A 14,222-nucleotide genomic window follows, 5' to 3' on the forward strand; every position below is an offset into this window, starting at 1 on the left:
GCCCACTGTGTGACTTTCTCTTGTGAGGTTCTATTCTCTCCTTGTTCCTCCTATCTGTTCCTTCTTTTCACCCCCTCTTTAAACTTTCATCTCTCTATCCTTTTTGGAAGTTTCTCTTCATTCTGTTCTTCCTCTTCCAGCAAAGTAAAGCGGGGAGCCCTTACCCTAGAATTAAAAGCAGCCCCTGCCCAGACACCACAAACAGCAGTGTGACTTCTATGAATCAGAAGCCAAAGCTTAACAAGAAAACCCAGAGCGTCCGACAGCTGGGAAGTCCAAGCGACATTTAGGGAAGGAACAGAAGAAAAACATTAACTAGGAAACAAAAGAAACACCTTACACCGATGAACAGCAAATTCTTACACAGCAGAGATTAAACACTTGGAGCTTTTAACGGTGGCCAAACTACCTGGAAGAGGACCGGGTAGCAGTCCTGCAAATGTCAGCCGAGGTGGACACCGTGCACCCCTGCCCAAGACGTATCAGTGCTTTCGTACTAGTAGAAGTATCAGTGCTTTCGTACTAGTAGAAGTATCAGTGCTTTCGTACTAGTAGAGGTATCAGTGCTTTCGTACTAGTAGAGGTATCAGTGCTTTCGTACTAGTAGAAGGGTTGACTGGACGGTCTGGGGATATGTGAATCCCAGAGGATTGAGGCATGCAAATAGGAATTACAGGAAACAAATCCACAGGGGAAAACCTACTCTGGAAAATCCACTCATGACGAGATTAAGGTGCAAACCATGAAGGTTTATCTAAAGATTAATAGTCATTACAGAAGGCAAAAGTCAGTTAAAATCAAAATGTCCATACATTTTCAAAATGCAAGAGGGGCAGAACTTGTTGCGCTGTAGGATGACTGCAAGCTAAACTCGCTCCGCGTGCCACCGTGCGATCACAAGGGCCACCGAGGCGGTGGATATACGAGATTGGAAGTGCAGAGGGGTGATTGTGGCGAGAAGATAGGTCCCCCCTGGCCTGGGTGCCTGATAATGGACTGCATTTGCTCCAGCACACCCACTCCAAGTTCAGCGCCACATGCGGGGGGGGGGTCTTTACCTGCAGGACTCACTTTGCGCCCGGCCAGGGCCACCCTTCATCCCTGAGAAAACCCTGCGGTGGGTGCCCAAGATACCTAGCTGAGTGCACAGCGCTCCTAAACCCCACAGAGGGGGAGTCGCACTGACATTAATGAAGAACAGAGTGAGCGCGGCAATGCTTATAGTCACTTGCCGGGCTGCGTAATCCCCCTGCAAGTGTGAAGATGGGTAAAACAGACAAAACTCAGGCAAAGTTACACTTCAAGCAGCGCAAAACCCCCAGGCGGTTGGTTGATATTGGGGTGGCCATGGGAGACCCTGAGTCAGTCTAGGAGCCTGATCTGAAAAATATCCCAACAGCAGTGCAGGAAAGCCTCGCCACCACTGACGGTAAAATTGAGGGGCATATTTATACTCCGTTTGCGCCGGAATTGCGTCATTTTTTTGACGCAATTTCGACGCAAAACTAACTCCATATTTATACTTTGGCGTTAGACGCGTCTAGCGCCAAAGTCCATGGAGTTAGCGTCATTTTTTTAGCGTGGACACCTACTTTGCGTTAATTATATGCAAGGTAGGCATTCCCGTCTAAAAAATCGACTCCGAGGCATGTGTGTCGGATTTATACTCCCGGGCAAAATTCACGCCCGGGAGTGGGCGGGTCAAACAAAATGACGTACGGCCGCTTTTGCGCCGTTTTTTAGCGCCTGCAAAAGGCAGGCGTTAAGGGACCTGTGGGCTCTGAAGGAGCCCAGAGGTGCCCTCCCATGCACCCAGGGACACCCCCTGTCACCCTTGCCCACCCCAGGAGGACACCCAAGGCTGGAGGGACCCATCCCAGGGACATTAAGGTAAGTTCAGGTAAGTGTTTTTTTTTTTTTTTGTGGCATAGGGGGGCCTGATTTGTGCCCCCCTACATGCCACTATGCCCAATGACCATGCCCAGGGGACAGAAGACCCCTGGGCATGGCCATTGGGCAAGGGGGCATGACTCCTGTCTTTGCTAAGACAGGAGTCATTTCTATGGGGGTTGGGAGTGAAAAAAAATGGCGCAAATCGGGTTGAGGCGAAAAAATTGCCTCAACCTGACTTGCCCCATTTCTTGACGCCCAAGCCCCATATCCCCCTACGCCGGCGCTGCCTGGTGTACGTCGTTTTTTTTAACGCACACCAGACGGCGCCGGCGGCTAACGCCGGCTAACGTCATTCAATAAATACGGGGCCCGCATGGCGCTTCAGAATGACGTTAGCCGGCGCTAATTTTTTTGACGCAAAACTGCGTTAGCGCAGTTTTGCGTCAAAAAGTATAAATATGGGCCTGAGTCTCTGTCCTACAGGATGGACAGGATGTCCGCATGCCTTCTTAAACATGTGGAGCGCCTTGACGCAGCGGAGCGCAGCATCTCTGAAGTCGAAGATGGGCACACCACAGATGCCGAAGCACTAGCAAAAATGGATAAGACAATTGTCAGTCTACAGGCTAACTTTGAAGACTTAGAGGCACGTTCCCGTAGGAGTAAATAACGGGTGGTGGGCATTGCCGAATCAACAGCAATCAACAATATGGAACACTGCATTGAGCAACTCCTCATCACGTTGCTGGGGCGTGAAACATTTTCGGATATCTTTGTGATGGAACGAGCACACTGCTCGCTGGTGCCTTGGCCGCCACCGGGGGTGCCGCCCACCCAGTCATTGCAAAATTACTTAAATATAGAGACCGAAATGCAGCGCTGAGGAAGGCGCAAGAGCTGGGGACCTTGCGGCACAAGGGCTCCGATATTTCCTTATATCCTGACTTTACCCAAGCAGCAACTCAAGGAACTTAACCTAGAAATCGGCAGTTAGGGTTGACTGCAAACCCCTGCTCTTCAGTGACCATTAACAACTGCAGCAATTCCTGAAGCGCAGAGCGGCGGCCGGTGACCAACATCTATTACCAGTTACGTCTCCTAGAGGTAGTGGGCTGGTCAGCGCGTCACACGGCACCCTACAGAACGTTTGACTCAATGCTTTGATTGCATGTTGTAGCACAGATAGACATTTGAGGGCCTAGGGGGTTATTAATAAAAAGGGATTGGAGGTTGAGTGCATGCCAGACCCTATACTTGGGGGTCACCAAGATCCACATTTTGGTTGAAAGGACAATAGAAACTGTGACCAGAGCTCGCAAATAAGGATACATGCTCGTGCACAGTGCTAGATGCACCGTCCCCCTTTTTTTGTTGCAGGGTCAAGAGTTAACTACGATTGGTGACCTGAAAGACATAACAGTTTTGTTGACTGACAACATCTGCCCCCATGTGTGCGCCACTACACTTGGCGGACACTTTCATTGGGAGGGACGAGGGTGGGAGAGGGGCGCACTCACAAAGTATGACATGTGAGTTGGGGATTGGCCTGTCGTCGGGGGGGGGGGTTTGTTTGGTAGTTGACTTGCATTGTTTACCATGACTAATTATGACACAAGATAGGCATGCGATAATCCTCCTGTTCTTCAAGGACAGTGACAAAGGACGGACGTAAACGCAAGGCCCACTGGCCCATTCCAGAACATGACTATGGCATTACTAACCTGAAATGTTAGGGGACTCAATGACCACAGGAAGTTGAAAAAAGTCACTGCATACCTAAAGAGGCACAACGTTGACATAGCAATATTCCAAGAAACGCACCTGGCCCCTAGTAGCACACTTCTCACCCCACGTAGGCTGCATGGCCAATCTGTGGCTGCAGGGTGCACCTCACATTTGCCGGGTGCTGGTATTGGCTGGCAGGACATCGGGGTTCAACTCCAGGAACTTATAAGGGACCTGGGTGGTAGATACATAGCACAATGCAGTAAAGACAACTTGACATTTCTCCTGTTAGGGCTTTATGGACCTAACTATGATAATGCACAGTTTTATCATGATCTTTGTGCAACACTGACTAAGTGGGGGGACCTGCCGCAAATCTGGGGCGGAGACAAATTCAAATTGCGTGTTAGACCCACTTGAGGATCGCTCATCCGGGTCTAATAGGCATCCATCTGGCGCGGCTCGTGTTGTGTCCGCTACACCCACTATTCGGCAGCACATAACATCCACACACGAATCGACCACTGGTTTGTTTCCAGATGCTTAGTAACACAGGCAACTGACTGTGCACCTCTGCCCATGCCTTTTTTTGAGTGTTGCATTTGCACTAGAGCAGTGGTTCCCAACCTTTTCACCTCTGTGGACCCCCACTTTATCATTACTGGAAGCCGGGGACGCAACCCTAAACACTACTGATGATTTGAACCACAAAACAACACACAAAAACGCAGAAGCAAGCATTCCATCACACGCATACACAAATGATAACATATTTTATTTAATTTGCAAACAAATAAAATAAAAAGGTTGGAGCTTCTCTAAATTCAATTGAAGCCACACATTGTCCGTACTATATCCTGTTTGACGCACCTGCACTGCTCCCATGAATTAATCTGAGGATACCAATTTCATTTTTAGCCTCCAATTTCAAATTCCTTGACATTTACAGTACGTTTTAAAATTATCAATTCTACATTTAGCCACTTTATTTATATACACTGTATTAATTTGCTAATATTAGTTAATTTTTCAAGCAGTCACGGACCCCCTGAGGAGGCTTTGCGGACCCCCAGGGGTCCCTGGACCACAGGTTGAGAACCACTGCAGTAGAGTTTTCCCATGCCTGCCCTCAACGTCACTGTTTCCTGTGACTCCACATCCATTAACTGTTTGCCTGTCCCCAATATGGCTGCCCCTTAAAAGGTAGCCATGTTCCTGCTGAGCACGGTGGGGAAAGACATAAAAGAAGTACCACAGGATGGATTTTTCAGGAGATGATGCATTGCTCTGTTGCTGAAGTCCTGGAAGTGTCAAAGATGTACACAATGATGCACCCGGCTACTTTCCTTCCAGTGAACCCAACCTCAAGCAACACAACAAAACATCGCCCACCTATTGGGGCCAAAAAGGGTTCCAGACCCCTGATGCATGGAGGAAGGCAGACACTGATTTCCTGCAGTAACAGTTTAGAAAATATGAGACAAAAAGAGAACCTGTCATTTCCAGATAATGCATGGACCCACTATTTAGTTGTTAGTAGCTGGCAAAACTGCTACAAGCTTGAGCAAAGAAGGTTTTACTTCCTTTCTGTGGCTCATATACCTCAGGTCAGACCTCGTACATTAGTTATAGAGCACATTCCGTGAGGCAACAAGTCTAGGTATTGAAAAGAATGAACACAATGCAGCAGTGTCTCACACAAATCCTTTGTGCGTCCTTTGTTATTCTTCATTAAAGACCCCTTCCAAACCTGCTACTAAAGGGATCAGGGCTGTGTCATGTGTGCAGTTAACCCTACACCAAACTGAATATTTGGAATCTTTGCAATATTACCCAGCTTTGGGAAGCAAACCCCATTCATTTTAGATCTGACAATGATGCATCTTACAATGCATTTGCAAAATCAATATAGTACAAGCAAAGAATATCAACTCCTGAGTGAAGGGGATTCCTCGGTGGAACTCATCAAGCTCTGTACAATGTAAAACAACTGCATGCAAGAGTGCTGCCTTGAGGCACTCACCAGGCTGGACTGCAACATGCATCATGGGTATTAAGCCCCCATTCTGTAGAGGAGGTATGCATGAAGTGCCTCTGTAAACAATGAATGCATTCCTTAAAAGACAAATGGAAATTATGTGCTGGGAACTCTACACACTGGGGAACTCAGGGTCTTACCTGGATCAGGGGCTCGGTCCAGATGGCAATGTCCATTCTCAAGCTCTTGATGTTGGAGATGTTGGTCCCCAGGGATCGGTGCTCACCTACGGAGTGAGAGGGGTTGACACGTCATATTGAACACAGATGACCAGCAAGGAAGACATTCTCCTCTTTAGGGATCAAATGGTAAATAGATGAACAAGTTGGGGACCAGCAGCTTCAGTGTGTTTGATTGCAACCACTTAATAGTTACAACTGTGTGCCAAAAGTGGGCATCGCTTCAGATGATAGGAAAACAGAGAAAAAAAGAGTCTGTGAGAAAGAGAGAGCAAGTGTGTTTATCTGTACATGAACTAATAGGTGCAGGTTTTGCTTGCTGGTTTTTATGTTACATTCTGGGTCTGTTATCTTCTACGGTGACGTTGGACCAATCTTGAACACTGAGGTTCTCATAAATCCACCACAAACTCACTGTGCGCATTTATTTGAAGGAGGTAAATTAGGAGCAACAAGACAGAGAATCTTTGATGCCTGTGTAATCTGAATCGTATATGTCACATGACTCGATTGTGGCGCAGACTGAGGTATCCCTCTTGAGGATATTGGATCAAGATTAGGGGTGGGTGAAGAATTCCACTCCGCGGGCAGAGTTCGCAGAGTTTTGCCCACTCAGTGCTCTGGGCGGGGCGAGGAGTTCCGAAAAACTCTGCAACTTGGAGCACAGTTTTTTCTCCTGCGCGGCTTGCCAACGTAAGTTGGTGAGTGAGAGAAATCGCTATGTTGGCGAGAACGAGCGATGTTTCTGAACGCGGGCCATCGCAGCAAGTCACCCCCGCCCATGTTGAGAAAGCACTGCTCACACTGAGGAAGCTGCTGCTAGAGCAGAAAAATCTACCTGAGTGGCAGAAAAAAGTTAGTGCCCTCTAGCACTCCCAGTGATGTAGTTTGCGCTGATTTTACAGGCAGGAGAAACTCATGACACTGAAAATGAGTGTAAACAGTGCAACTGACTCAAACTCCGCCACTCACGGAACTCTGCATAGCATGGCAGAGTTTTTGTGGCACTTCATGGAGCTCTGCGTATCAGAACCCCACCCAGGCCTAATCAAGATGCAATTCAAGTCATTGCATAGAGGCATTGGTGGTCCCTCTTCCACATCCAAATCAATAAGTTCCACTGAAAGCTGTTCATGTTGGTCATTGGTAAGGAGACTGGGTTGGTTGGCACCCATTACCATGTAGCTGGTGGTGTATCCTTGTCCCTGTTATTCAGGCTTTCACTGCAATTAGAATCCCAATGACAGAGCAACCTATTATGCTGATGACCCACTGTTAGGCTGCGATAGGCTGTGCTTCCCTTTTTATATTTTAATGTTCTGTAATGCATCATCTACTTGTCTGGCAATCCAGGATGTGTTACCTAAGAGAATGACTATAACTGTGAATGAGCCTCAAGACCAACAGCCACGAATGGCGCCTCAAGACTGAGGGCCTGATTTAGGTTTAGGCAGATGGGTTACTCCATCACAACAGTGATGGATATCCTGTCCACCTAAATATAAATCCCATAAAAAAATAATGGGATTTATATTTCAGCATATAGGATATCCGTCACAACACGTCCACCGAAATTTAAATCAAGCCCTATACTGGAGCAATCTCACTTGTTGAGGCCTGTGGTTGGTTCAAATAAACCTTAAAAACACTTAATAAGCAACACTACCTTCAGTTGTGGTGCAATAAGCCTCTGGGAAAACATCAAATGATGGATTCTACCTCAACCGATTGTCCGCAGTCGTATCTGGCAATGAACAAATTGGGGCTGAAATACATCTAATATTTGCAGCTGTGATAGTGATCTTTTTGGGCTTGTTGTAAACCCGGGTTCGGTGCTCATTTTCAAGCTCTCCTTACAAAGACAAAATCCTTGTCAGGGCCCCCGTGGACACGTCTGCAATTCTGCAGTCCAACCAGTACATTTCGTATGATTTCTTATATTTCAGATGCCTCTTATCTTGGATGGGTAGTTGGGTGAAGCCAGTAGGAAAAGCCTCTAAGGCAAACATGCTCGAAGCGAGTAGGCTTGGAGAGGGCAGACCGGGTGGGCTTGCCAGTCCTTATCTTTTGTCAAATATTATGGTTCACTGATGAGGGAGGGAGATACTCCAAAGCCTTCCAACAAGCCTGGTCACAACTAACACCTCTTCCAGCCCCTCAGTCCTCCTCCGGCATTGAGGCATCTTGCAAATCTCACTTGTATCACTCCATGAGTGAAGGCTCGATTTAATGTTTGGTGGATGTGGTTAATCTATTATGATCCCATTATATCCTTTGGGAATTGTACTACGGCGACCAGGATATCCGTCACATTCGTGACGGATTAAACCATCTGCCAAACTCTAAATCGGGCCCTGAGTGACTTTACCCGCTTAGTGGAAGTCCAGCATTGTCTTCTGTTTAAGCTGAGGGGTGCAAACAATAAGCAGAAAGGGGAAGCAGTGACATGTGAGGCAGGGTGAGGGTCTTTCCATACCACGTAACTTAACCGTCCAAGAAATGTCAGATGAGCATAGAATCCCTGGTTGGGAAACCTGGGGCTAGTACTCAGCTGAAGGCAATGTCTGGGCAGGCCTCATAGAAAAATTACTTGGGTCCCACCAGGCCCTATAGTACTCAAGAGGGAGTGATCGTAAGAAGTGGTGACCCGTAGAGGCTACCTGTTTACTGCCGTTAAAAGTCACTGGGGCTGGGGTGACCCGAATTCCTCTTTAGCTCCTGAACCTCAGTGCCTCATGAAAATATCTGGGAGACCAGGTTCAGCATGTGGGAACTGGTAGCCGAGGGCCTCCTTCCCAGAGGAGATCTTTCTTTCCTGTCTTCTATGCCAGAGTGTGCCAGGGCCAAAGCCCTGCTTGACCGCCCTACTGACAGCAGTTGCAGTTTTGCTCTCTCAGGATTATTACTCTCACTGTGAACCTTCAAGCGTGGTCTTACCTATTCCACACCTAGGCACTCCCTGCACGCAGAGATCCAACTGTGATCTTGCAACAACTGTTTCTCCTCTACCCTCAGCCCAGACAGGACCTCATTGTTACTTCCGCACAAACATACAATATACTTCCCAGCAACCTCTGCACATTTCAGACAGTATGCACAATGCTTAACTTGGTTGTAAACTTATGTTTACTACTGAGTTTACCATTTCAACATCTGAGAGGATTTCACAAAGGGATTGCTGGTATGTGTCAACCTGTTCCTCAGTGTGCTGATTTCTTCCACAAGTGCAGGGATCTCCCCTGCAGTAAATCTAACTCAAAGGGTTGGAGGTGGGCGTTCCAAGGTGTTGGCTGCCCTAAAGGCTTTGGAATGTTTACAAACATGTACATTTGTGATCATTCCCAAACTCTGGTCGATCCTTTCCTACTCTGGAAATGGTTGAAGATTTCTTCCAGCTCAAGACTGGAGCAAGTTGCCTTCTAGGATGGGAAGGGGAACCAGTCACCCCAGATTTTGTCAAGGTGTAGGGGAAGTGCATTCCCCACAGACATAATATAATATTTTTACAGTCACACTAGGTCTCAATGAATATAGCATGAGAGTGGATCCCCTTCACCCTGAGCCCAGAGCCCATTCACAGTGGGGGTAATTGATGTAGCATGGCATCATTGACAACGTACATGCTCTTGTGTACACACCACTACCGAAGAGACTGGTCCAACAAAAGTCCTCAACCCAGAGCTTGCTCGCATTGGGACAACAATTCCTGCAACAACCTGTTTTAGAGAGGACAAGCTGGACCTGTCTCACCTGCACATTTGCTGCAGACCACCGCCACGAGGTTCACAGACACCCACTCCGGCTGAAGAGACCCACAGTCGGCACACCGCCGGTTTTCAGGCAGGCTCCAGATCCTCTTGGCCACATCATCAGAGCATAGGGAGTCGTCTGCCACCCTGGACATGATGGAGACCCACTCATCAGCCTCCCGCTCAGAGCTGGCCTTGAAACTGAGAAAGGAGCAAGAGAGAGACAGACATTTCAACAGAGTCCAAGCCCTCTTGTTAGGGGACCCTGCACTATTAGTAAAGAGCGGTCTTCAAAAACACATGAAGCATCAACCTCTTCCCTCACCATCATCACAATGCTGACAAGGCGTCCGCCCTGCATTAACAGCAGATATTTCAAGCTGTCCCATGGTCAAGCGTGAGAACCAATTCCAGTTTTTTTTACATTCTGGTTTTTGTAGCTTTGCATTTGTAATAGTGTAAAAAAAGAATGCCTACAACCAGGACTGGATAAGCAACATATTCCTGACAATGAAACATGTGAGCTCTGTTGTGGAATCACACTCCCACACCAATATCCACCAATGCCCTCTCTGTAGCACCTCATGATGTTCAGAAAAGAACTGCCTGTGTGTTAGTGTTATATGATGCTTGGTGCCTACACGGTTACAGTCATGTGACAGAGAACAGTGTCTAACCAAAAATCAATTTTCAACTGGTATTTTAGCTACTTCATCTGCAACTTAGGTCCACATTACAACTGTGCAGTGCTGCCATATATGTAAGTTTGTGGGCAGTAATACTGCAAGATTAACTAATCAGCTATTGACCTAAATAGAATGAGGAATACTATGCAGAAATCACTGTAACTACACTAGTGTCTACATTACATTACTGAAATGCTCATCTCTTTCTGAAGCATCCACCAGTTTTGAACTATTGGAGTTGCCTCCGGGGTCACCCGCATGTGATGCTACTGCAGGCCTTGTAATACTAATTTGGGCAGAAACAATTTGAAACTCAGACTTCACTTCTGATGAGGGCACTAATGTGCAAGCCCTTGCAGTGTTTCTATTTTTATTTTATCACGTTGAACGGATTGGCGTTTACTTTGTGCTTTTCCTTGAATCGAACAGTTTTGCTTAAGTGCTGAAGACCGGATTAGAGCCCATGCCTCCATGTTTCAAGGTCAGCAGATCAGCCACTAGGTCGTATCTCTTTCCTTCAAACTGCCACATAATGCTCAGATAACACATACTGGCAGGGTCTAGAACCTCATACAACCCAACCTTTTGGATAAATAGTGACCAACTCCTCTAAAGTCTTTGCATTTCAGGGTAGCATGCAGCTGTAACAGAAGACATGCAATTCAACTAAGAATATCTGAGAGCCATAATGTCAGTTTTCCTATACTATGACAATTGCATTATTTTGTAGGCATCCAGGTCATGGACAACTGATCATCACTTTTTGTCTCCCCTTCTTTTGTTGTGCCACTCCTGTTATGCCCTGCAGGAACTTGAGAGAACACTCCTTTAATCAGCTTTAACTGAAGACATGATCTGTGAATTAGAGGAAGATGGGCCTGCAGGTCGGGCCAGGGCTCACTGACTTGAGCAATGGAAGAGTCTTTTGGAAGACAACAAGCACTGGTCATCTGAAATGAAAGGTGTCCTGGTGGCCTTCAGGAAGACATGCCAGAAATCCCAGTGCCATGCAAGGGTTCCAACCCCTTGAGGCAGGAGACTTTCTTTCATGCTCACAGCCTGGATTGAAGGCTTGCTCACAAGGCTATAAAGTTAAGCTATAGGCCAAAGTAAGAATGAGAACGAGGGAAAGGTGCCCATGGATTAATGCACTTAGCTGTCAATATGTCAGGCTGCAGGCACTGATGTTCAGATAGTACCATTGATACAGACTATCTAACAACCCATGTCTGAAATTAAGTGCAGACTTCTGCAATGCCCAAGATGGCCGACTCTTGCTAGTAGCTGCCAATAAGCAGTCTGGATACCCTCCACTAAAATCGTGCCAACCACATCTGGAACTGCAGTGCAACCAAAACTGGAAAAGATGATAGCAGCAGGAACTGAGAAACTGCAGAACCACAACAGAACTTCACTTTAAGGGAGACTTATGCAACAAGCACAAGGTACTGAATTTTCCATATGGCAGGTCTAGGGAGTACATTGCGCTAGGTCAAATTCTTCAACCCTAGTTGTCCACCCTGTGTAATGCACTATTCAAGTGCCGCAATCATGAAGATCTGAGGCCACACAAAGACCTACCTACCTTTAGCTCTACAGCAACAATGGCCAGATGAGGTCTTCACCCAGACTCACCCACATGCAAGTTAGAGACTACAGGTGGAGTCTGATACTAATGAACCCATGGCACAAGGAGGCGTGTACTGCAGGAGTCCAGCACTGACAAGATGCTGCTGCAAGAGTCCGGCACTAACGACACACTGCAAAAGGAAGCGCATGCTCTCAGGGCCCAATCTTACCCTGTAACACACATGAAGACGTATGTTACTTTTTATGCACAAGAGCCTCCGCCGGCCTCACCAGAATTTCCGGTGTGGGGTGATCACCTCCAGGGCGCCTCGCCCACTTTTCCTCACTCTGGCAATATTCAACGCGATGCTAAGGATTCCGAAGCCATCATCAAAATCCTGCAAATCAAGACAGAGGTGTGATCAACAGTGACCCCAGAAACCCAAGCAAGAATCTGCAAGTCTTAAAAATCAAAGATTCAGGGACCTGATGTACTATTATTCAATTTACAAAAGTGGTGCAAATGGTGCATTATGGAATAGGATTTTCAAACCACCCTATGTACACTTGGGTCGGTTCACAAAATACAGAATTGCAGATGGATCTTGCAAAATAAATATTCATTATACAGGGCCCAATTTGCAACCCCTTATGATTGGCGACGCTCAAAGGTATGGTGGTCTGCAAGGGTGAGCAGATCACGTCTGTGACTGTGTTTATACAAAGAAAATGTTTTTTGTAAACGCAGACCATTTTCCTTAGAGGAAACAGAACTGCATTGGAAAAGTAAAGGTTTTTTTTTCAAAAGAGTTGCTGATGGGCCCATGGACCTTTGTCTACTGTCCTTGAAATGTTTTTCAACACTCACAAAGAACATGGGGTTCAAAGGGGACTTCACCCCCTTTGTGAGTCAATTCCTATAGAATCAGTTCCTATTCCAGTAACTGAACAATGATTTGCGACTGGAATTACGGTCGCAACCTTGATACATCAGAGTACAAATTACAATTCACATAGTGATTACTACTTCATTTCAAACCCTTTTACCGATTCAGAAACACTTTTCCGAATAAGTGAATGTGTTTAGTAAATACAAAAATGCTTTTTACTGGTCACAAGCCCTCTGACTTAGCAAATCGTCGGTTTTGAGGCTGTTAAAAAAGTTTTGCACACCTGACTGAGGTGCATAATCGCTTTTAAAAATAGAAAAGTTCAAAAAGATTAAAAAACAAATCTTCAAGAAATGTTTTCAATTTGTTAGCAACCCAAGCAATAGGAATTACCAAACCTATACATTTTAAACAACAGATAAATACTATTTAGAACTCTTAACTTTGTATTTATATCTCTTGTTTGTGTCTCCTGCAAACACTTAAGCCCAGTGGCTCCCAAATCAAGTATCTTGTCGGCTGACATTCTGGCTAATCTTCCTCTCTCATCTTTCTAGGAGAGCTATGCACAAGCCATCCCAGATCTAAATATGTTTGGGAACGAAAAATATAACACTATTTCTATTCCGAAATGGATTTATATTTGGATTTTTCACAATAAGAATCATCAGCTCAGTTTGCTAATTTTTTGTCACTGATAAATGCAGCACAGGTAACAAGACATCCATCTTCTCATTTATCAAACTTACTCAAATTAGGAAAGTGGAACAAGGTGAGCTTCAGTATTTGATCATAAATGCACATTTTCTTAAAATATTGGAATTCACTACACGTTGGATAGGAATCACATGGCATACAGTTCATAAAAGCTTTAAATCCCTTTCTGTTTCTGTGCTGAACGCTTTGGTTACTACCAGTAATCCCAATGCAAATCCCTGTCTGTCTATGTGCTGTATGCTTTGACTACTTATCTGTAATTCCATTACAAGCCCCATTCTGTGTGTTGTACACATTGATTACTTACCTGTAATCTTAATACAAATCCCCTTCTGTCTGTGTGCTGTACACTTTGATTACTTACCTGTAATCCTAACACAAGTCCCCTTCTAGCTGTGTGCTGTAAACTTTGATTACTTATCTGTAATCCCATTACAAGTCCCCTTCTGTCTGTGTGTTGTAAGCTTTGAGTACTTACCAGTAATCCCAATACAAGTCCCCTTCTGTCTATGTGCTGTATGCTTTGACTACTTGTTGGACTTTTTGCCTTACGCATGGTCATGCCCAGTCTTTTTGCCTCCTTCCTCCTGGTTTTTCTGACCTCTCGCTGTTGGCTCTAGGACTCTGAGCACTTTATCACTGCTGACCAGTGCTAAAGTGCAGGTGCTCGCCCATCTAAAGTTGGTATGATTGGCTTATACCTAATTGGCATATTTAATTTACCTATAAGTCTCTTGTACAGTGGTATCTCTATACCCAGGGCCTGTAAATTAAAT

The 14,222-nt window shown here is 45.8% G+C and overlaps 1 protein-coding gene across 4 annotated transcripts in view; it reads right to left on the reverse strand.

Moving 5' to 3' along the window:
- The window catches only part of LOC138261056 (arf-GAP with Rho-GAP domain, ANK repeat and PH domain-containing protein 1-like), a 214,305-nt gene that overhangs the window by 101,302 nt on the left and 98,781 nt on the right, over window positions 1-14,222 (reverse strand). For all 4 annotated transcript variants that reach the window (XM_069209692.1, XM_069209676.1, XM_069209685.1 and 1 more), the window contains 3 exons: window positions 12,131-12,237; window positions 9,586-9,785; window positions 5,797-5,882 (listed from right to left, as the gene is read on the reverse strand). In XM_069209692.1, the coding sequence (XP_069065793.1) occupies window positions 5,797-5,882; window positions 9,586-9,785; window positions 12,131-12,237 (393 nt within the window). The remainder of the gene's footprint in view (window positions 1-5,796; window positions 5,883-9,585; window positions 9,786-12,130; window positions 12,238-14,222) is intronic.

The sequence above is a fragment of the Pleurodeles waltl genome, chromosome 2_1 (assembly GCF_031143425.1).
Source record: "Pleurodeles waltl isolate 20211129_DDA chromosome 2_1, aPleWal1.hap1.20221129, whole genome shotgun sequence".
In the NCBI taxonomy this organism is placed as follows: domain Eukaryota; kingdom Metazoa; phylum Chordata; class Amphibia; order Caudata; family Salamandridae; genus Pleurodeles; species Pleurodeles waltl.